The sequence below is a fragment of the Filicampus tigris genome, chromosome 3, assembly GCF_054856515.1.
Source record: "Filicampus tigris isolate MCC_2025a chromosome 3, RoL_Ftig_1.0, whole genome shotgun sequence".
Lineage (NCBI taxonomy): Eukaryota > Metazoa > Chordata > Actinopteri > Syngnathiformes > Syngnathidae > Filicampus > Filicampus tigris.
The window spans coordinates 30121520-30143813 of record NC_141219.1 but is presented as its reverse complement, the minus strand read 5'-3'; the positions used below and the strand labels follow the sequence as shown (position 1 = coordinate 30143813).

Below are 22294 nucleotides of genomic sequence, written 5' to 3'. Positions count from 1 at the left end.
CCTCGCTCAAACAACACCTTCAAAACATTTGAGGTTCTCGTTATGCGATCTAAGCGATCGATTTAGGCCTCAGCCTCCCCAACAAATTTATCTTTGAGTATAAACTTTTTGGGAGGGGATTTATCAGTGCATTGAGTGTACTGACCTCTAGGATGAGTGCCACGAACAAGTTTACCCACATGACAGAGGAAGTGAACCACCAACACACAAAGTAGATTTTCGACCACCTGAGAAACATTGAACACATTTAAGCTGTTTATGCACATCATATTCAATTACTTCTTTATGTTTACTGCATATTTTTTGCCTCACTCATTGGTATATCTGGTATATGCATCCAGGAAGGCCTGCCAATTGTTGATTATCATGATATCATACAGCAAAACGATGGCCGCCTAAAAAACAAGAGGGAGCGCTCGTTTTTTTGTGAGTATGAGCAACTAATTTACATGCTGTATATATGTCATAATGATAGCAGGTTTTAGAACAGTGGTTCTCAACTTGTGGGTCGGGACCCAAAAGTAGTTCGCGGACCAATTTTGGGTGGGCTGCGGACAGATAGTAAAAAGTTATATATATAGTTATTACATGTATTTTCAGAGGATATTTTTAAACCCTCCAAAATGTATTGTTCTTAACTAGTATACAATTGGTCGCAACTTCACAACAATCGGAAGAAGCGGGTTCCAGGGTGACAACAGTTAAGAACCACTGTTTTAGAATGAGCAAATGATATGGTAAGGAGATGTAACATAATTCAAATTAATTGCACTTGTAGTAAGTACAAAGTTTCACAATATATTTCATTAAAGGTACACTTTACATGTGTAAACTATTTGCAAAACGATTTTAAAAATAATATCGCAGGCCGCCATGTTAACTGAAGACGTCACAAGATAATCGTCACGTGTGGAAGCATTAGACTAGACACACAATAATATACACACAGCTACGCCGAATCGAAAGCATCTAGAGTTAATCCTGAAAGAATGAAGCCATATCGTTTACAGCCAATATTATGGAATAAGTCTACCGAATGAGATTACACTTTTGATTTGAAAGATGTAGCTCTGGATGTCCTTTTGATGGCACAAAATTCACTTTGGAGAACGAGTGGATCAGGAGGTTCAGCGACATGGTGCTCGTTTGCGAGAAACGCCGGCATGGACGATTCTCAAATTCTTTTGTGCTATGATGCGTGCATGATCAAAAGAGTGCTGCTTTGGTCCCGTGTCTCGGCGGCCTAATTTACGAGCATGGACTCCGCTCACATTTTGGACATAAGGCCCCACAAGTGCCGCCAGCGCTGCCAGGGATGGCAAAGGTTTGAGAGGAAGCACAGATACTCCCTTGGGCAATTTTGCCCATATCTGGCTCGTTAAAAATACTCAGCACGGCGTTGGATTTTAATTTCACCTGCTTGGCGTGTCCCAAGCCACTAAACCACTGTTTGTCCCTGAAATGTTCACTGCACACACGCACATGCCTGATTGTCCTTGTGAACAATGGGGCTTGACGAAACTTGCTTAACCCATTAAGGACGGGAACGCATAACCGCGTTTCTACCACTAGAGCCTGGAGCGCTGTTGCGTCATTCTACCTTTAAAGCCGGGAGAGCGGACACGTCTGTGTCTTTTTTTAATCCAATTCTCCATCTCTTAGCCAATTTAATGCATCAGAATATACACATGACAGTGTCGCGAGACCGTGGAGGATGTCGTGGAATTTTTTCGAGCTAGGCTAATGGCGGACGCCGTCGATCGCTGGGAGCTCTGATTAAAGTAACGGCAGTGCTATATAGACGACGCGCACGACCAGTGGAACCAGTCGAACGTGATATGATATGGTTTGTAGACAATGACGATATTGACGTCTTTGTAATAGAATAGAGGATGGCAATTACAACTCGATTTAAAAAAAATTAAAATAGTGCTTCTCTTGCACTGACACATTATTTTTATATCTTCGATCGAAACAGTAAATAATAATAAATCCTGCCTGTGTGGGTGCTGTGTTTATAGCCTGTGAAAGCCACATGTCTAAGATCTTTAATTAATTTGGAATTATGTTTCTGCCTGCTACAGTGGCTGAGATATTAATCATTTTGTAAGTGTTGAATTTCTGGGAGAACTTCAGATTTTCAAGGGTAATTCCAAAGGCGACCTTAGGTTTTGGGGAGCTGTTGAGACTTTAGGCCTTAATGGGTTAAAACGGAAGTCAACCCAAACATATTTTTTTCCAAGAAGATGTTCCCAGCAGGCCCACTAGTTGAAACACGGCATCTTTTGCGTTTGTGCAATATAAATTAAGCAGCAAAATGCACTCGCTTTTAGCTATCTCTGGGGGTGGCCATTTTGTCTTCTGTCGACTGAAAATGACAGCACAACTGCTCACAACGACCAATCACGGCTGACCTGTTTTCTGAATCTGAGCCGTGAAAAACAAACTGAAAAACACACTAAATAGCTGCAAACAAAGCACAAACTTACAGCGAAGTCATCAAAATTGTTTGGCCAGTAGCCTAACTGTTCATAGGTGCCACATTCAGTGCTGATGTTAGAGGTGATGTTTTCCATGGTTGTATTGTATGGCACACTGAAAACACATAATAATAAAGTCTATTACAAAATGATGAAATACACTGCTTTTCTGCGTGAGGTGAGGGAATAAAGCTGAAACCAGAAACATTGAGATGTGAGCCAAAATGATCAATTATCAATATTACCAAAAAAAAAAGAAAAAAGCTATATCATTTGTCTATTGATACCTCTTATGTACCGGTGGTTTAATGGCCCCCTCAAACAGCCAGATGCCAAACACGGCAAACATGTAGTACACCACCTGCAGAGAGAACAATGTACATTCCCATTTTAATGTTCTATCACCCTGTCTTCTATGTCGACAAGAAAAAAAATAATTACATTACCGTGAAATTGAAGCTCACCACTGAAGTTATTCAATAAAAATACTCCTTATAAATACTGAGCTCTGTATTGTCATAACAGAGTGAATTATTTATTGGCGCATTAATCCAGATCACACCACTTGTTTGTAGACGAAGCAGCTTTATGTTGGCCCCTCCTTTATATTTCTTATTTCATAAAATACTAGCAATCAAACAGTATAACAATTTCATCTGGATTGAGATAATCATGTTGAAATGACGCCCAATCAATAGTAGGCTATATTACGATATTGCGAAAAGAAAAGGGGGGGGGGAAATCACTGATACACACAATGAAAAAAACTGCAACAAAACATAATACAATCACCCCTATGTATTTTTTGGACAATTGGTAAACGGCAACAAATAAAGTGAAGTCAAGACGAATAAAATGTCACAGCAGTGATACATCTAATTAATTAGAGCCCTTGTTAATAATTAATCTGATTTTAATTGGATATATTGTTTTTCAATTCAAATCGATTTTGGTTCACACAAACAGTATGTACAGGACATGTAAAATCAGTAATACAAAACCAAACAGCAACACACATTATGCTGAGTATCGTTTTAGTAAAAAATACATGTTAACATTCCAGTCCAATGTTTGTCATCTAAAGATTATGGGTAAGAGCCAAAATTTAACAACTTTTGATTCATTAAGGAAATCTTGTTTTAACTCACCACCAGTATCCCTGCAAAGGCTCTTAGGTTTTTCACTAGGTCCAACAAGGTACTTGCAACCAAAGCCATTAGCTGTAAAACAAAATACTTGAATAAGTGCATGGAGGAGAAATGTTTTGTCTTGAGACTACTCTGTTGGTTAATTAATCACACACAACACATTTACTAAAAAAGTGTCATTCCATGCTAAACCACCCTAAACAACCCTGAAAAATGTAACCAAGAAGATTTCGATTTTTACACTGTTGTCATGTCAGTTTTTGTTGATTATGGCGGCGCCATGTGGACAAAAGCGGTTGTGTTTTGACAACAGTCAACCACATTTCCCATACGCGCCAGTGCGTGTCATCCAGACATCTATGATAATCACCGCCTTCGTTGGATTCCTATTTTCCCCCGTGATGAAACCTGTGCTGTGGAACACTCAAATGGGCTGAGCTGCTATCATCCCCCAAGGAGAATAGTTTGAGCCCCGATTCTTTTTTTCCTCCTCCTCCCAAGCGTTCTTTCTTTCTCAACTCAGATCTCAGGGCGCTGTCTTCACAGCGAGTGCCAACAGGCCCTTACGTACTGTCTCCCTCTGTTGGTAATTTTTTGCATGTTTCTTATGTTAATTGTGCCTGTTAAGTGTAATCTTGTTGCCCAGTAAGGTGCAATGACAAAGACATCTTGACGCCCGGGGTGAACGTCCTTTTTTCATGCAACGAGAATAGTTGAGGTGCTTGTCGGAGTGTTGACGCATGACGGGCAAAGCTCATTTGATCGATAATTCGCAATACCTTACATTACCTCGCACAAAATATGGGCCTCACAGACGATATCGGATATTGGCCCATGCAATATGTATGTCGCAAACACATGCAATACTTTTCTTATGGAATTGTATGCTTTTATCTGAATTTGACCAGTCGGATGCAAACTTAAATGTGCATCGCCGTCCAATTGTTGGACATTATCTAGGGTAGAGGTAGGGAACTCCGGTTCCCCGAGAACCATATCGTGCCTGTTTTGGATCTCTCCCAATTACAACACACCTGACTCAAATGATCAGGTTGGTTTCAGACTCCTAACTGAGCATGCTGATGAGTTGATCATTTGAATCAGGTGTGTTGTAGTAGAGAGAGATCCAAAACAGGCAAACAGGCAGGATATGGTTTTCGAGGAACAGGAGTTCCCTACCCCTGATCTAGGGGAATTACAATGAATTAGCTAAGAACACATTGAGCTTGCTTATTTTGCCGCTTGAAAAAAAATGTGCTTCTTTCATTAATAAAACTGTCATTTCTTTAAGTACATATTAAATATTGCAATAATATCGACATCGCTTAGTTAATATCCATATCACATATCGCATATTTTTCCAATATCGTGCAGCCCTAAAAGGCAGCTGTAGAGTGTCCTACTACAACTATGCAGATAACACTCAGCTCAACTCTGTCACTGACAGCAGGTGGGCCTATAGATTAATTTCATCATTGCAGTGAATAGATCCGTGTGTTGCTGAAAAATAATTTTCTCAAGCTAAACTCAGACAAAACTGAACTCAATGTCTGTGGCCCACAGAAACAGAGAGAAAGTGTTATCAGTCACCTCTTTGTGCTATTGGACTCAGATCTGAATTTCAACAGCGACATTAAATCAACAACATCAGCAGCTACAGTGTTTATCATCTAAAAAAACATTGCAAGGAATAGTGTCTAAACTTGACTTTGGGAAACTAGGCCATGCATTTGTCTCCGGCAGAGTAGGTTCCTGTAACGGCTTGCTCACTGGGCTCTCTAAACAAGCTACAAGACAGCTTGAGTACTGTACATCCAGAACGTTGCTTCTTGAGTCCTTAGAACCAGGAAGTACAACCATATCGGCCCAGTGCTCAGCTCTCTGCACTGGCTTCCTGTTGCTCTGAGAAGCCTTTAGACTTCAAAACTGCTCTGCTTGTGTACAGGCCTCTTCATGGTCAAGCACCAAAGTACATCTAGGACACGTTAGAACAGTATCAACCTTCTCGGGCACTGAGGACCTCAGGGAGTGGTCTCCTGCTGGTGCCCAGAATTAGGACTAAACACAGAGGCTGTGTTTTGGTCTTTCAAAAGATGGAAGACCTAAACTCTGGCACATCTATTTAGCTGTGCAAATGACAACTAAAAGTATTTGCACCGCATCATTCATGTTTAATTTCATCCATTATCTGAACCTTAATTAGTAATGATTTTAGTTTTATCGAATGATTTGAGGGTGGTCGACTGGTTAGCACATCCGCCTCACCGTTCAGAGGTCGCGGGTTCGATCCCGGCCCCGGCCTCCCCGTGTGGAGTTTGCATGTTCTCTCCGTGCCTGCGCTGGTTTTCTCCGGGAACTCCAGTTTCCTCCCACGTTCCAAAAACATGCTTGGTAGGTTGATTGGACTCTCTAAATTGCCCCTTGGTGTGATTGTGAGTGCGGATGTTTGTCTCTGTGTGCCCTGCGATTGTCTGGCAACCGTTTCAGGGTGTCCCCCGCCTACTGCCCAAAGACAGCTGGGATAGGCTCCAGCACGCCCCCGACCCTTGTGAGGAGAAGCGGTATCGATGATGGATGAATGATTTGATTTGCCTTCTTGTAATTTCACATACAAGTAGCTGTAAAGCATTTTAAATTGCCTTGTGAACAAGTTGTGCTCCACTGAGAATCTTTCCTTTCCATGTCTAATGTGCAGCTTTTTTGTATGCACTGTTCAGAGCCAAGGGAGGCACAAACTCATTGTAAAAGTTGAATTGAACAACTGCTACCCACCTTGATATCTGGTATGATGCGCAGGAAGCGGAAGACAATCAGCATGTTAACAAAACGAACCATCTCCCACAGAGAAAATATTCCCTGGGTGGATGGGTTCCTGTGGTGAGATACAGAAACACATGCAGTTTGTTTACAGATCTGTACAGTAATAATTACCACCGCTAATGTAATTAGTCATCAAATTCCTGCAAACCTTACAAAATTTGCGTTGTAAAGATTGAATCCGATGATTTAAAAAAATTGTTTCACGTCAACTTTTATGTCAAACATTAAACTTATACTGTCTGTATTCTGTTTTTCACCTGAATGGTTTCAACAATCAACCAGTTCAGGGTGTCCCCCGCCTACTGCCCAAAGACAGCTGGGATAGGCTCCAGCACGCCCCGCGACCCTTGTGAGGAGAAGCGGTACAGATAATGGATGGATGGATGGATGGTTTCAACAATACTGATCAAATTGGGATTATTTGGCGTGGGTCAAACAGTTCCCTCCTCTAAGAGCCAAGCCCAAATGCAAACTGCAAAAATCTGTAAATAATTGATGTTCCCTTATAATTGTCATGCAAAAGAAAAAAATGAGTGAAAAAAATAGGAATAACCAGGGGGTCGGGTAAAAAAAAAAAAAAAGTGCATATGAATTGGTCACCCTCCCCCTCCAAAAACTGCAAATATGCAAGGGTTCATTCACTGTATTAAAAAAAATCAAAACAATTCACAATTTCCTAAATAATTGATTATATTACACAACCAAATTGAGCGACAATAGCTCCTCTGCAACGACTGGATTTTTGGAACCAGAGGATCCAAAATTTTGGACAAAATTTTAAAAATGTTAACCAACCAACTAGCTCTAGCTGTGCAACAATGTTTGCATGACCCCTTTTCTCTCTCCTTGCATAATCAGTCTAATATATTAAAAATTAAATTAAACTTACACATGGGAATACGGAAGGCGGTAGGTGACATAAATAGTTATCTGCAGGACCTAATGGGAGACAAAAAAATGTTCAGTGACAAATATAGATAAATACATTCATTAAACTAAATTAACAAGACATCCTGTTAAGACACAGAGGGTCTGATTCACAAAGATCCAAAAAGCAGGCACTAAATTGCATGTTGACACCTAACAGATAGTGTGCACGCAAGTGGTGGTTTTCTTAGCGTTCGTAGCGTAAGCTATTAAGATTGTAGCAGAATTGGCAACAGGCTTAAAAAGTAGTTGAGGTGCCCCTATAAATTAGGCTTTTTGTGTTTTACAGTAGGTAGCTCTGATGGTTTTCACCATGGAACATTTGTGAGAGCACCACAAGCACAAAATTAATTATTGTGCTTTTGTTTTTGTGAAACAAGTTGCAAATGGGCTAAGTCTATTGTTTCCATAATTTTAGGGAAGGCATCATCTGCATAAAAGCCATGCTTTCTTTTTTTTTTTATTCAACCCTTCCTGGATGTACAGTATCTGCCCATCTATCCACAAAACACGGGGAACACACCTTCCAAACTGGTTTTGTGAGAAGCCAAAAACAATTGCCAATTTGCCACAGTGTGATAAAATGACCCAGACGAAAGCAAATGCAGCGCTAGGTTGATAGGTGATGACTCTGTCCTGTAACTAGCTCCACCTCTGCCCAAAAATGAAAGTGAACTGCTGAATAGATGTGTATAAATCATTTTTGTTTCTGGTATGTCAAAATTGTTTTCCTGAGCAGAAAAGACCAGTTCTCTCCATCTCCCCTTTTTCTCCCTATGCCTCCAATTTGCCAGAGTACCCCAGTCATCGTTTCACTACCATTGTCAAACATTTTGATGCCTAATGTGAGGATAAGAGTTGAACCAAAGCCAAGCATTGTGATTCACCGTATTTTGCGACCATAGGTTTATTTAAAAGGCGCAGGCATGTAAAACATACGCTAGCTTAAAACATATGGTAGCATGCATGAACGCTACAACATACGCTAGCATGCATTCTAGCAAATGTTTTTACAAGGGCAGCGGGAGCAAAACTGAATTCGGTGGTACTTTATTGACGTACTTAACAATGTAAACAGCAGAGCTGGGTATCACCTAACCGTCACAAAGTTCCCGTCTGCATTTAGCCGACCCACGTGGGCAATGCCCAGTTCTGGTAAACAGTGAGTTCGTTTGTATTTAAGTTTCTGCGCCACGGTAGTCCTTGCCCGGATGGACACTTGGCGCCGTTTCATAACACAAAAGCACATAAAACAAAAGCACCAACGCCTTGAAAATGTTTGATTTTCATTTATTCTGCGAGCGCTACTGCTCTCATTCAAATGGTCACTGTAGAGACGCTTCTCCCGGCTGTTTGATCATTAATTAGTTGCTCGGGTTGGTCTTCCAACTCAGGCCACCTCGCCTTTTTTCTACGGAAACTCAGCTTCGTCTTCTTGACTTAGCGAAGTTTTCCTGCTTCCTCCACTTGCGAACAACAGAATCGTTGATCTTCAATTTCATATAAAAACATCCATCCATCCATCCATTATCTACACCGCTTCTCCTCACAAGGGTCGCGGGGCGTGCTGGAGCCTATCCCAGCTGTCTTCGGGCAGTAGGCGGAGGACACCCCCGAATTGGTTGCCAACCAATCGCAGGGCACACAGAGACAAACATCCGCACTCACAATCACACCTAGGGGCAATTTAGAGTGTTCAATTAACCTACCATGCCTGTTTTTGGAATGTGGGAGGAAACCGGAGTACCCGGAGAGAACCTACGCAGGCACAAGAGGAACATGCAAACTCCACACAGGGAGGCCGGAGCCGGGATCAAACCCATAACCTCAGAACTGTGAGGCGGACGTGCTAACCAGTCAGCGGACGTGCTAACCAGTCAGCCACCGTGCCGCCCGGTATAAAAACATGTATATGTTTTTATAAGCATAATGTATGCTTACATGCCATATTCTTGACCTATTTGACTGCATTTCAATACATTTGCACTGTTACAGTCAAGAAAATAAGTTCATTTCATTGATAATGACTCAACGTAATGCTGCTTTGACTGTGTGTGTATGCGTGTGAGTGTCTGTCTTGTTGAATGTCTCGGCAAATTATACAAATTGTGAACGATATAATTCACACTACTTATTTTTGCGGGAAATGTTAGAAATGCATCACAACCTGTCGCTCGCTCTTAAAACTGGTAGTATACATCTGGATGCCGGTCAGCGAGGTGCTTGGTCGTATTGGACATGTTCCCACCTCGTGCCACGGTAGTTTACAAAAAGCCTTACAGACGCGCTTTGTCATGTTAGTCCGCTTGCCGTGATTTTCGGCCATGTAAGCAAAAAAGTTCCATATGACAGCACGTCATGCTTTTAAAAGTGGAGCGGAGGGGCAGCGAGCGGCGGGTGCTTCACTCACTGCTTGAGGCCATCTTGCTCTCCACATGCAGAAGGAGGCGTGCCACTTAAAAGTGCTTCTTACATGTCGGTAAACAGGCGGCGTTGCGCTTATGTCTACTTGCCTTTAAGACAGAGTTGGTGAGCTCATGTTTGTTTTTTGTTTTTTAATACCAGTGTTTGAAAAAAAATGTATCGCGCCGTTTCTGGCTTCCGACTGCTTCGTCCGTTTATTCTTTTAAGTTTGCCGTCTTTCATTTATTGTCGACAAAATGGGTGTCCGTTATAGGTGGATAGATGGAGATAGGCAGAATGCCCAGCTCTGCATTTACAGTGGAAAGTGTTTTGAAAGTATGTATATTGGTCTTGTTTTTCTCACAAAAACCTGGCATTTTAACAGAAGTGCAGAATTTTCATACCCATTGTAAATACCATTAGATTATTGTTAAATGCATTACACTCAACTTTTTCAATGACAGGTTGAGGGGGGACTGTGCCAAACTAATTTACCAGAAGCAGGATGGTGAGGAATCCGTCAAAGATGTTGTTCCTATAGGAAAGGTACCCTTTCCAGCTCAAGGCAAATATCTTCACACACATTTCAAACAGGTAGTAGATGATAAAACACATGTTGATAATCTATTATGGAATGAAAAGAGAAAGTGGTGCTGCGTAAATGTTACAATAATCATCGAATGCTGGTTAATACATCAAATGCTGGTTAATACTGGTATGAGACATCAAAGAAATGTTATGGTTGAGCTTACTTCCATGTTATGGTTATCTCTCTCTGCTGTGGACTTTTCTGAATTCAACACCAACACAGTCTAAATCACAAACATACAGATCTTTACATATAATATCAGTCAGGCACCATTTGTCAAGTGTTCATGTGCACACAATTATGTCCTCGCACCTTGGGCTGCTATCGGTGTGCAATTTCTGACAGAGCTATAACAACCACTAGCGCCAACCCTGTTCAAGTCCCTCTTCAATACGTTTTGGTCAAAACCAACGCAGATTGGTCTGTTCTGTTTTACTGTTAGCAGCCCAAGAAGGCAATTCATTTGCACAATTGAATATAAAAAAAAATACTTCCAAAATTGGACAGTGTTAGGCCAGTTCAACCCATTAAGGACAGGAGCGCATAGCTGCGTTTCTACCACTAAATCCGGGAGTGCTGTTGCATGTTTCTCCCTCTAAAGCCTGAGAGCGTATACGTCATTTTCTTTTTTTAATCCAATTCTCAGTCTCTTAGCCAATGAAATGCATCAGAATATACATGTGATGGTGTCGTGAGTTGTCGGAGGATATATATTCTTTTTGAGGAGTAATGGAGGCACAGTCGATCACGGGAGCTCTGCTATAAGTCACGGCAGTGATATAGACGACACGCTTACGGACATTAAAGCTGTGAAACCATCCAAATGTGATGTATGGTTAAGATATATGTTCATAGACAATGACGATTTCAACATCCTTGTAAGAGGATACAGCATGGTAATTACCACTCGATTTTTAAAAAATTAAAAATAGTGCTTCACTTGCATCTTCGATTGAAACAGTAAGGATTAATAAACTCGGGCCTGTGTGAAAGCCACATGTCTAAGGTCTCAATTTTTTGGGGGGAGAATTACGTTTCTATCTGCTACCCGTCCTCCCGTCTGTTATCATGGGGAATGTTAGATCGCTCCCCAACAAGATGGACGAGCTAGCGGCGCTTACCCGGCACGAGAGGGACTTCCGGGAGGCTAGCCTGATGCTATTCACGGAGTCGTGGCTAACAACGCTAACGCCGAACGCGGTCGTAGAATTGGACGGCTTCCAAATCATACGCGCGGACAGGACGCTGGAGAGTGGAAAGAGGAAAGGAGGAGGGCTGGCTGTGTTTGTGAACGATAGATGGTGTAATCCTGGGCACATCACGATTAAGGAGCAGCTTTGCAGCAGGGATATTGAGCTGCTAGCTGTTGGCATGAGGCCATTCTACATCCCGCGAGAGTTTAGTCACGTGATCGCGGTGACTGTCTACGTCCCACCAGCTGCCAGCAGCGACACAGCCTGTGATGTCTTGACTGCAGCAGTGAGCAGGCTACAAACACAGCACCCAAATGCCCTGGTACTCATCTCTGGTGACTTCAATCATGCCTCCCCTTCCTCCTCTCTGCCTTCATTCACACAGTATGTCACCTGCCACACCAGAGACAATAAAACACTGGACCTTTTCTATGCCAACACCAAGGAGGCATACACATCACTGCCCCTCCCCCCGCTGGGCAAAGCTGATCACAACCTGGTGGCTCTCCAGTCTGTGTACAAACCTCTGGTCCGCAGGCAGCCAGCTGTGACCCGCACGGTTCAGAGATGGTCTGGAGAGGCCGAGGAGGCCTTAAAGGACTGCTTCAGCACAACTGTGTGGGAAGTATTCAGCGATGCTCACGGGGAAGACATTAGTAGTCTAACGGACACTGTTACAGACTATATAAATTTCTGCATGGAGAACACCATACCCACCAGGACAGTAAGGTGTTTCTCCAACAACAAACCCTGGATCACACCAGACATAAAAGCTCTCCTGAAGGAGAAGAGGAGGGCTTTTGCGTCAGGCAACATAGAGGAGCGGAGGACTGTGCAGCGCCAGCTGAGGAGGAGGATCAGAGAGGGGAAAAGGTCCTACAGGAAGAGGATGGAGGAGCAGCTGCTGCAGAATAACGCCAGGGGAGTCTGGAGGGGCCTGAAGACCATCTCAGGCCACGGACAACCCAAGACCCGGACTGGGGGGGACCTGCAGTGGGCAAATGAGCTAAATCTCTTTTTCAATAGGTTCGATCAGATGCCTGCCTCCACTCAGTCTCTCCTGCTGCAGTCTCCACCTACTCCTCCTGCTGGGCGTGTCACCCCCTCCCCTCTTTTCTCCACAGTCTCCAGCTCCCAGCTACACCAGATAGCCACCACTCCTTCCTGTCCAGCCTTGGCCTTCACAACATCTCAGGTGAGGAACCAGCTGAAGAAGATGAAGGCGAGGAAGGCAGCAGGTCCAGATGGCATCAGCCCCCAGCTCCTCAAATCCTGCGCAGACCAGCTGTGTGGAATTGTCCAGCACATGTTCAACCTGAGCCTGAAGCTGGGCAGAGTCCCCCAGCTATGGAAAACATCCTGCCTGGTCCCGGTGCCAAAGACCCCCCACCCGAAGGAGCTCAACAGCTTCAGACCAGTGGCGCTGACGTCTCACCTGATGAAGACCCTGGAGAGACTGGTCCTTGTCCACCTGCGCCCCCTGGTGAGCTCCTCAATGGACCCACTCCAGTTCGCATACCAGCCTGGCATCAGTGTGGATGATGCCATCATCTACCTCCTCCACACTTCACTCTCCCACCTGGAGAAGGCGGGGAGCACTGTGAGGATCATGTTCTTTGATTTCTCCAGTGCTTTCAACACCATCCAGCCCACCCTACTGGGAGACAAGCTGGAGCGGGCGGGGGTGGCGCACCACCTCACCACATGGATCCAGGACTACCTCACAAACCGGCCACAGTATGTGAGGACACAGGACTGTGTGTCTGACGTGCTCCTCTGCAGCACGGGGGCCCCACAGGGAACTGTCTTGGCTCCCTTCCTGTTCACCCTCTACACCTCGGACTTCAACTACAACACCCCTACCTGTCACCTGCAGAAGTTCTCTGACGACTCTGCGATTGTCGGCCTCATCACAGGTGGAGATGATCGGGAGTACAGAGAACTTACTCAGGGTTTTGTGGACTGGTGCCAGCAGAACCGCCTCCTGATCAATGCGGGGAAATCCAAAGAAATGGTGGTGGATTTCGGTAGGCGCCAGCACTCTTCACCTGCACCAGTGAATATCCGGGGAACAGATGTTGAGAGAGTCTCAACTTACAAGTACCTGGGTGTTCATCTGAACAATAAACTGGACTGGTGCGACAACACAGACGCCCTCTATAGGAAGAGTCAGAGCAGACTCTTCCTACTCAGGAGACTGAGGTCTTTTGGGGTTCAGGGGACACTCCTCAGGAACTTTTATGACTCGGTGGTTGCATCGGTCATCTTCCAGGGAGTGGTCACCTGGGCAGGCGGCGTCTCGGCCCGGGACAAGAAGCGGCTGGACAAACTGGTCAAGAGGGCCGGCTCTGTCCTGGGCTGCTCCCTGGACTCTGTGGACTCGGTGGGGGACAGGAGGATGTTGGCCAAGCTGTCATCAATGCTGGGCAACCCGGACCACCCCCTCCAGGGCACCCTAACAGCACTCCACAGCACCTTCAGTGACAGACTGTTACACCCTCGCTGTGCAAAGGAGAGATTCCGCCGTTCCTTCTTGCCTGCTGCTGTCAGACTCTTTAACAAGAACATTGTGTAGTCTCTACAAACTGGCGGACATTAGTGCAATTGTGCAGTCCTGCACCTGAGCTCATATCGTGCAATACCCAATATTCCCCACTACTGTAATACCGTGCAATACTCAACATTCCCCACTACTGTTAGTCTAGTTTTATTTTTATCCAATGCTGTTCCTTACATTTCACTACAGCACTGCAGCACTGTCACTTAGAGTATTTTTTCCTCTGTACTATGTACAGGCCGAAATGAGTGTTCCTCATATTTTTTATGTAGATGTAGGCTGGTGTGTACACACATGTGTATATACACATGTTACTGCGTATATCTACATAGGTTTGATTCTAAATGTTTGCCGTCAATGTTATACATTAATGGCCACATTATGCCGCCGCCCCTGTGTGACCTATATCTTTGCTACTGTAACAATGAAAATTTCCCCACTGTGGGATCAATAAAGGCATTCTTATTCTTATTCTTATTCTTATTCTTATTCTTACAGGGGCTGAGATATTAATTATTTTGTAGGTGGTGAAAATGTCAGGTTTTCAAGGGTGACTCCAAAGACGACCGTAGGTTTTAGAGAAATGTCTCACGAGGGGCTTCAGGCTTTAATGGGTTAAGCTACAACACAAAAGTTGAAACATTAGTTTCCTGATATATTATAGCATGTACTGATTCTTACAATGGCAACAGTTTGAGCTCTGGAACAAATTATTAAAAAAACATGATCTCAATGGAAAATGAATTTTGATTTTGATCCGTTATTTAGAAGCTGTGCCATTTTTGAGAGTCCAATAGATTCTAAGCCCCAGGTAATTTTTGTGAGGGCGCAAGAAAAATAATATAGCTAAATAATACAATAGTTTTAAGAGTATAATTATAAAACTCTTAAAGAGGAAGTCAAGCCAAACATATATTTATTTCAAGAATGTGTGCTATGCAAGACCACTAGTTGAAACAAGGCAAACACCCCAAAAATAGCATTTTGAAATTTTGTCTAGGGGTAATTCATAGCATGGGAAGCCCAAATTTTCCAATTTTAACTTGTTCACTTTTTCGCAAACGTTTTCGCCTGATTATAAACGGGCTTTTGTCGGCAAACTTCTATAGCGTCACCCTGCTGGCCGATATTTGAACTGAAGAGTGACTCACAGTGACTCTCTGCGCCATGGAAGCCTGTTCATAGCCTGGCCCCTCACTCAAATCTGTCCCCCAAGCAACAACAACTCACTATTGTTCCTCGCCACGGCCATCGAAGCTTTGCTACGAAAAATAAACTATTAGAAATACCTCATTCATGTTCACGTCATGATGTTTGCCTAAAAGAGATGTGAGTGTTCATTCAATTTCAAAAGTTTTTCTTAACTTTAAAATCAAGAATTTTAAAAAGTGTTCAGAAGTGGTTTTGTAAATTAATAATCTTCGACCCAAAAATTGCTGGATTAGGCACAAAATGTATTGTTAGACTAATCGACTAATCTGAAAAATAGTCGATAGATTAATCGGGAGAAAATAATTGTTTGGGACAGCCCTAGTTGGGTGTGTCGCTTATTGTGAATTTCAAGGTTGAAATATGGAACAAAAGGTCATTTATGTCAAACGTACTCTGATGCAAAAAAAACAATTATTTGGATTCCTTATGATTTCCCCTTTCCAGAGATGGTTTGTGAAATTGGACAAGCGGTTGCTAAGAAAAGGCAATTTGAAACTGAAATATCTTGGAAACAATCAAGCTGAAATTTTAAAATTTGGCTGTCCATGCTATGATATGACTACACACTAAATTTCAGACAAATCTGAAAAAGTGAGGGTGATGTGGAATGACCCACTCCTGGTTAAGGTGACATCTTGAGGTCTGTACACTGGTGCATGACAGAAGCTTTCTGTGCATGCTCAAAAGGACAAAGGTGAGTGTTTTACTTACACATATGCACACCACATGGGCCAACGCCACTGCATTGCCAAATACAGTAAAATAGTAGTGGCTGAAGATCACCTGCAGCTTCTGCAATACCACAGAGTTATACTGTGGTGCGGAAGGGTGCTGTGAAGAACATAGTTCGATTAACAATCTCCAATAATCATCTAAAAAAAGCATGATCCATGTGACCTTTAACATTCAAAGGAAAAGTTGTACCTCTTTTATACGGTCTTTATCCAGTTCATCAAATATTTTTTTGAACTGCTCTCTATTCATAAAGCCTTCAGTTTGATACTGTCGTGTCTCCTGAAACAATCATAAAGAAAAAGTGAAAGTAAGATTGAAAGCTTGTGTTGCTTTTGAATTTTGAATTTATTAGAGTCCTTGGCGTCCCTCAAGGAGAACTTCAACTCACACTCTGGTTTGGGGTTTTGGTTAGGTTTACTTATATTTTCTTTTTCTTTTTCAAACAAACATTGTAACCCCAGTTCTTGTCTAGAAGCAGCAGATCTACAGTGCCGTGAATAAATATTTGCCCTCATCTCAAACAAATTCTTGTTTTTGCATTTCCCCGCTTTTCAAATATTCAAGTGGGTAAATTATGCAAAAAAAATAAATAGATAAATCATAATAATTATTATAATAAATTTTAGTAGATGGCAAATACTTTTTCATGGCACTGTACATTGTGCAGACAGGATAGTTGTGCTGAATTCAAACAAAATGGTTCAGGTGGTCGATCGGTGTACTAAAGGAAGCCACAATGATCTCTGACAGAGGTGATGGCTTCTTTGTAGTAGCTCTCCATCTGGATCCTGGACATCACTTGTAGCACTGCATCAACTGGCACACATTCCCTAAAAACAAATGGATATCAATGTTTTCATACATTTTACTGACAAAATACACTGAAATACAACTGTTGCCTTATTGAAATGGGTGCAATTCCGATCTGACAATCTCCTTTTTTTTCTGCCATGTCCCATATCCAAATTGTGATAGCTGGGAGCAAAAAAATGGAATTGTGACAAAATTCAACCTAATACACAGAGCTGGGTATTTTAGAAAAAAATTAGCGCCCGTTATTCAACATCCATCTGCAGCATGGGTACCCTTCCGTCATCCGTCATTCGCCTTTTTTTCAGGGGGGAAAACAATAGTACCTGCCTTTAGGTCAGTCCGCCTGATTTTAAACTTCTACAGCCCCCCCTTACTTATGTTTATTTGTCTTTATATTTTTTACATTCAAACATTTTCTTGTTTTGCACCAAAAAACAAGTGATCCTTTGAATAATTGTGATTTCAATTATGAACAAAATAATCGTGATTAATATTTGTTTTCATAATGGAGCAGTCCTACTAGGAATCCTGTGTACACTTTGGGACCCCTAGGCTTTTTGGATGAGTTGTTTCCATCCATCCTTTCATTATCTATACCGCTTGTCCTCACAAGGGTCGCGGGCGTACCGGAGTCTATCCCAGCTGTCGTCAGGCAGTAGGCAGGGGACACCCCGAACTGGTTGCCAGCCAATCGCAGGGCACACAGAGACAAACACACAACCGCAGTTACCGCACACCTAGGAGCAATTTGAGAGTGATCAATTAACCTACCGTGCATGTTTTTGGAATGTGGGAGGAAACCGGAGTACTCGGAGAAAACCAGCGCAGGCACGGAGAGAACATGCAAACTCCACACGGGGAGGCCGGGGCCGGGATCGAACCAACGACCTCTGAACTGTGAGGCGGACGTGCTAACCAGTCGACCACCGTGCCGCCCGGATGAGTTGTTTCATATTTTTTAATTCATTACATATGCAAAGCATGTATGTAGAAATCTAGTTCAGTACAGTCATCACTTTTGCTTCAATTGACTAACTAATCATCATATTCATGGATTAAAAAAAAAAACGTTAAAGCTTTGATGAAGCCATTAAGTAATAAGAGGTGAATCATTCCAACTACATTGTGTGTCTGAGAGTTCTCATTTACCTTGCAGCATTCTCAGCATCATGACAGCTAAGGACTTGGAAGGCTGCTCGAATTCCCAGACGCCTTCTATTTATGGATGTTTGGACTGACAACTGGATGACAAACATGACAGGCTAACTGTTAACATCTTTGATACCCCAATAAAATAAATAACAAAACCATTGATTGTAGACCCGTTAACCTTTAAGAAAGTAAGAACATTTCCAGGACTGATGTCACAAAAGATATATTCAAATTCAAATCAAAACTACAAGTGTTTACCTCTGAAGAAATTTCCCTGACGTTATTCAGGTTCCCATTTGATTTTGTTGGCAAATAAATAGGTCCATTGTTAATTGGCCAAGTGGGTTTCTGATTTCTGAAAGACTCATGAAGGTGCTCCTGATAAGTAGCTGAATGATCTTGCTTCCTTTGTAAATAGATTTTAGAGAAAATATCGGATGCTTTATTTTTATTTAATTTATTTGGTGCAGAGATTTAATAAGTTATCAGAAGTTATGGATTTGAACATTTTCCTGATTTATTTTTACCTGCTCAATTACACTATGTCAATTGTGTTACCAACAGAGGTGGGTAGAGTAGCCAAAAACTGTACTTAAGTAAAAGTACTGTTACTTCAGAATAATAAGACTCAAGTAGAAGTAAAAAGTAGTCATCCAAAAAATTACTTGAGTAAAAGTAAAAAAAGTACTTGGTGAAAAAACTATTCAAGTACTGAGTAACTGTAGCAACGTCTCAAAAACAACCATTCAATCAGACAAAAATGCAAAATAATCATCTTCAGTCAAATTAAAGTCCATCCAATCAATAAAATGAATTGCATTTAATTAAAGAATAGTTTAAATAATCTTAAGGTAAATTCAAGTACTTTAATAAACAATAAAATAATAATAGTGTAAATTAAAAAAAATAAATTAAGCACAAGTAGCACAAAATTTCAGCCCCTGTACAGGCAGAACAACAAAGTAGCCCATGAGCTCGTATAAACTCTGTGTGTGTCTGTGCGTGTGTGTGTGTTTCAATCTGTGTGTGAGTGACAAAACATGCAAAAACATGTATTTTTCCCAAAGAACGTCCTCTTCTGTGTCTGCATAGTTGGCATTGCTGCGTGACATTTTCCATCCGTTTCATCCAAAAACAACTCTTTCCCGCAGCTGAAGTTGAATATGATCACGTGACGAGACTGCTGGGCTATACGGCTATACAGCTACGTTTGATTGGTGAAACACAGTCAGAGAGTGAGAGTGAGAGTGAGAGTGAGAGAGAAAGAAAGAAAGAGAAAGAGAGAAAGGGAGAGAGAGAGAGAGAGAGAGAGAGAGAGAGAGAGAGAGAGAGAGAGAGAGAGAGAGAGAGAGAGAGAGAGAGAGAGAGAGAGAGAGAGTGAGAGTGAGAGTGAGAGTGAGAGTGAGAGTGAGAGTGAGAGAGAGAGAGAGAGATAGATAGATAAAGGGATTTAAGTAACGGGTTCAATGTAGCCTAATGTAGCGAAGTAAGAGTACAATTTCTTCTTCACAAATCTACTCAAGTAAAAGTAAAAAGTACAGTCATGTAAAACTACCTACCCCTAGAAGTACAAAATATCCCAAAACTTACTCAAGTAAATGTAACGGAGTAAATGTAACTCGTTACTACCCACCTTACCAAAAAAAAAAAAGTTAAACATATCCAATGAATTTAGGGTGGTCTTTTCTTTTGGGGATTGAGCACCTGCCTCCCAAAATGTCTGTGCCTGTGCCTGGTGTAATTCATACATTCACTACACTGCACACACTGCATTATATAAAACATGAGTGCAAACCGAATTTCCACTTAGGTCAGCAGTGCCGTAACAAGGCAGGCAAGACAGGCAATTGCCAAGTGCTCCGAAACAAAGGGCATCCCTAGCTGAAGGGGGACGGCTGATATTGGTCCATGTTAATGACAAAACACTGCTTTGCTGAGTTGATGTCAGCTATTCCCACATTCGGACCCTTCCACAGTCTCTGATCAGCCGTTGCAGCCTTTATGAGATCTAAAGAAAATGCCAATGCTGCTTTTTATGTTGATGCGCACGTCCGCCGTGCAACCAAACAAAACTACATATCGTCTTCAGTGTTGCCAACTTAGAGATATTGTCACTGTTTAGGGACTTCAAACAACGACTTCATTAAAAAAAAAAAATAAAAAAATAGCTCGCCAACTGTGATCCTCATATTAGCAACATTCAACATTCTACGAGCACAATGGAGGGAAAAGGGGAATCAATTGAGGTTAGCATATAGCAGTGACCCTTGAAAACCTTTTGTTTCTCACACTGCCCCTCGAAAAATTCATTGCCTACCCCTGACTTACAATATGGGATGTCTGACGACCGCCATCAGCTGATCTAGCGCAGCTCTCTCGGGCGGCGATCCGGTCCAAGCTTTTTTTCCAATGTGTTGAAAGCCTCAAATCAAAAATGAGTGAATATTTGCAAAAAAAACCCAAACTAACAAACAAATTTGATCAGTTTGAACTTGAAATATCTTGTCTTGGTAGTGTATTTAATTGAATGTGGGTTGAACAGGATTTGCAAATCATTGTAGAGGGGAGTGCGGTAAGTAGCGCCAATTGTTACTTAAAAGGGAAGTCAACGCAAACATTTTTTTTTCAAGAATATGTTCTATGCAAGACCACTAGTTGAAACAGGGCATTCTGATAAATATTGCGTTTGTGGAATAAGTGGTAATCCACTCGTTTTTAGCCATCTCTGCGGGCGGCCATTTTGTCTTCTGTCAACTGAAAATGACATCACAACTGCTCACAACGACCAATCACGGCTCAGATTCTGAATACAGGTCAGCCGTGATTGGTTGTTGTGAGCAGTTGTGATGTCATTTTCAGTCGACAGAAGACAAAATGGCAGCCCCCAGAGGTGGCTACAAACGAGTGCATTTTGCTGCTTAACTTATATTCCACAAACGCAAAATTAATCAGAATGCCGAGTTTCAACTAGTGGAACTTCTGGGAACATATTCCTGAAAAAAATATGTTTGGGTTGACTTCCACTTTAAGGTGCTTTTTAAGCAAAGCGATAACAGGAATGCCTCCAACTAAAATATGTACATACAGTTTAGGATGTTGTGCATCCCTGGCAGAAATAACCGTGATTCTTAAATAAATGTTTTGATAAATATAGCTTTAGAAAAAAAAGTGGTTTTGTGTCATAATTTGTCCCTAGTGCCATTAGTAAGAAATCACTGGGGTGAATTGCGCAGTTGATAACTGAAGTAAAAAATATAATTTTAATTTCACTGTTGTGGTTTCTGAGACTTTTTTACATGAAGGTGCTCAGTCCGTTTAAATGTTTCGGCGGGTCACGTGAACGTCACGTCTACTACGTGTCATGTCATGCCACATTTATTTGAACAGTAAATGACGTGAATGCTGAAACGCAAAGTCGCAAGCTTTGACCCGGTGTACAGCCAACAAATAAAGTCTCTCTATTTCTTTATGTTGTGGGTTTTATGCTTTCAGCTTTAACTGTCACATTTGCGATGTCCGTTTGATGCCGCAGTTTACAAGTAAAGCTACTGATTGCAATTCTGACTGTCATCCCAATGTCGTAGCGATTGTTTGCCATGTCATAAAAGTGCCAAATTAACTTGCTCGTTAAAATTGTGCTAATTTGACACTGTATTAGTTGGTTTGGGGTGCACCACGTGCTTTGATCGTTTGCTTGGTTAAGTTGTAAGAGTAGGTTTTAAATCAGCTGGCGAGTGACGTTTGGTACCGCAAGCATTATGGGATTGGTAGTTGGCTTGGCGTGGTTTATATGAGAGAGTGCTAATTTATGGATTTGGATTTCATGATCGACTCATTGCATACATATAATTAGATAAAATGTATGTGTAGTTTAACATGTTATATATATAAAATGTATGTGTAGTTTGACATGTTATATAGATACAACTCATGCGTAATTTGACGTATTTATATCAGTGCTAAGTAGTGTAGTAAATGTGTGTAAGTTACTGTCTTGATATGCATCCAGCTTTTATTTGAAACTGAAACTACACGTTTAACATTGTTTAGGTTTTTATCTACTGCCGGGCGCACATGCAGGCACGAACATAACGTTTGTTTCGGCGCGCTGAGTACGTTCGCGCTTGCCGGGTGGTCGAGCCGCTCTGCTCACAACTTGTAACCACAGCTGCCGAACGGCCCATTTGAATAACGTTATGATTTGCGAACAGAATGTTGTCCGAAAGTGCTGTTAGTTTGTTAGCGTGGACGGTAGCGAGAGGCTG

The 22294-nt window shown here is 42.1% G+C and overlaps 1 protein-coding gene across 8 annotated transcripts in view; it reads right to left on the bottom strand.

The window, feature by feature from the left end:
* The window catches only part of tpcn2 (two pore segment channel 2), a 57802-nt gene that overhangs the window by 7003 nt on the left and 28505 nt on the right, over window positions 1-22294 (bottom strand). For 5 of the 8 annotated variants that reach the window (XM_086027052.1, XM_086027054.1, XM_086027053.1 and 2 more), the window contains 13 exons: window positions 18027-18118; window positions 16813-16894; window positions 16254-16343; window positions 16041-16160; window positions 10531-10590; window positions 10274-10402; window positions 7338-7387; window positions 6401-6500; window positions 3629-3700; window positions 2768-2841; window positions 2490-2595; window positions 313-395; window positions 146-227 (listed from right to left, as the gene is read on the bottom strand). In XM_086027052.1, the coding sequence (XP_085883178.1) occupies window positions 146-227; window positions 313-395; window positions 2490-2595; window positions 2768-2841; window positions 3629-3700; window positions 6401-6500; window positions 7338-7387; window positions 10274-10402; window positions 10531-10590; window positions 16041-16160; window positions 16254-16343; window positions 16813-16894; window positions 18027-18118 (1140 nt within the window). The remainder of the gene's footprint in view (window positions 1-145; window positions 228-312; window positions 396-2489; window positions 2596-2767; window positions 2842-3628; window positions 3701-6400; window positions 6501-7337; window positions 7388-10273; window positions 10403-10530; window positions 10591-16040; window positions 16161-16253; window positions 16344-16812; window positions 16895-18026; window positions 18119-22294) is intronic. The other 3 variants (XR_015086336.1, XM_086027056.1, XM_086027057.1) reach the window with 3 other exon arrangements.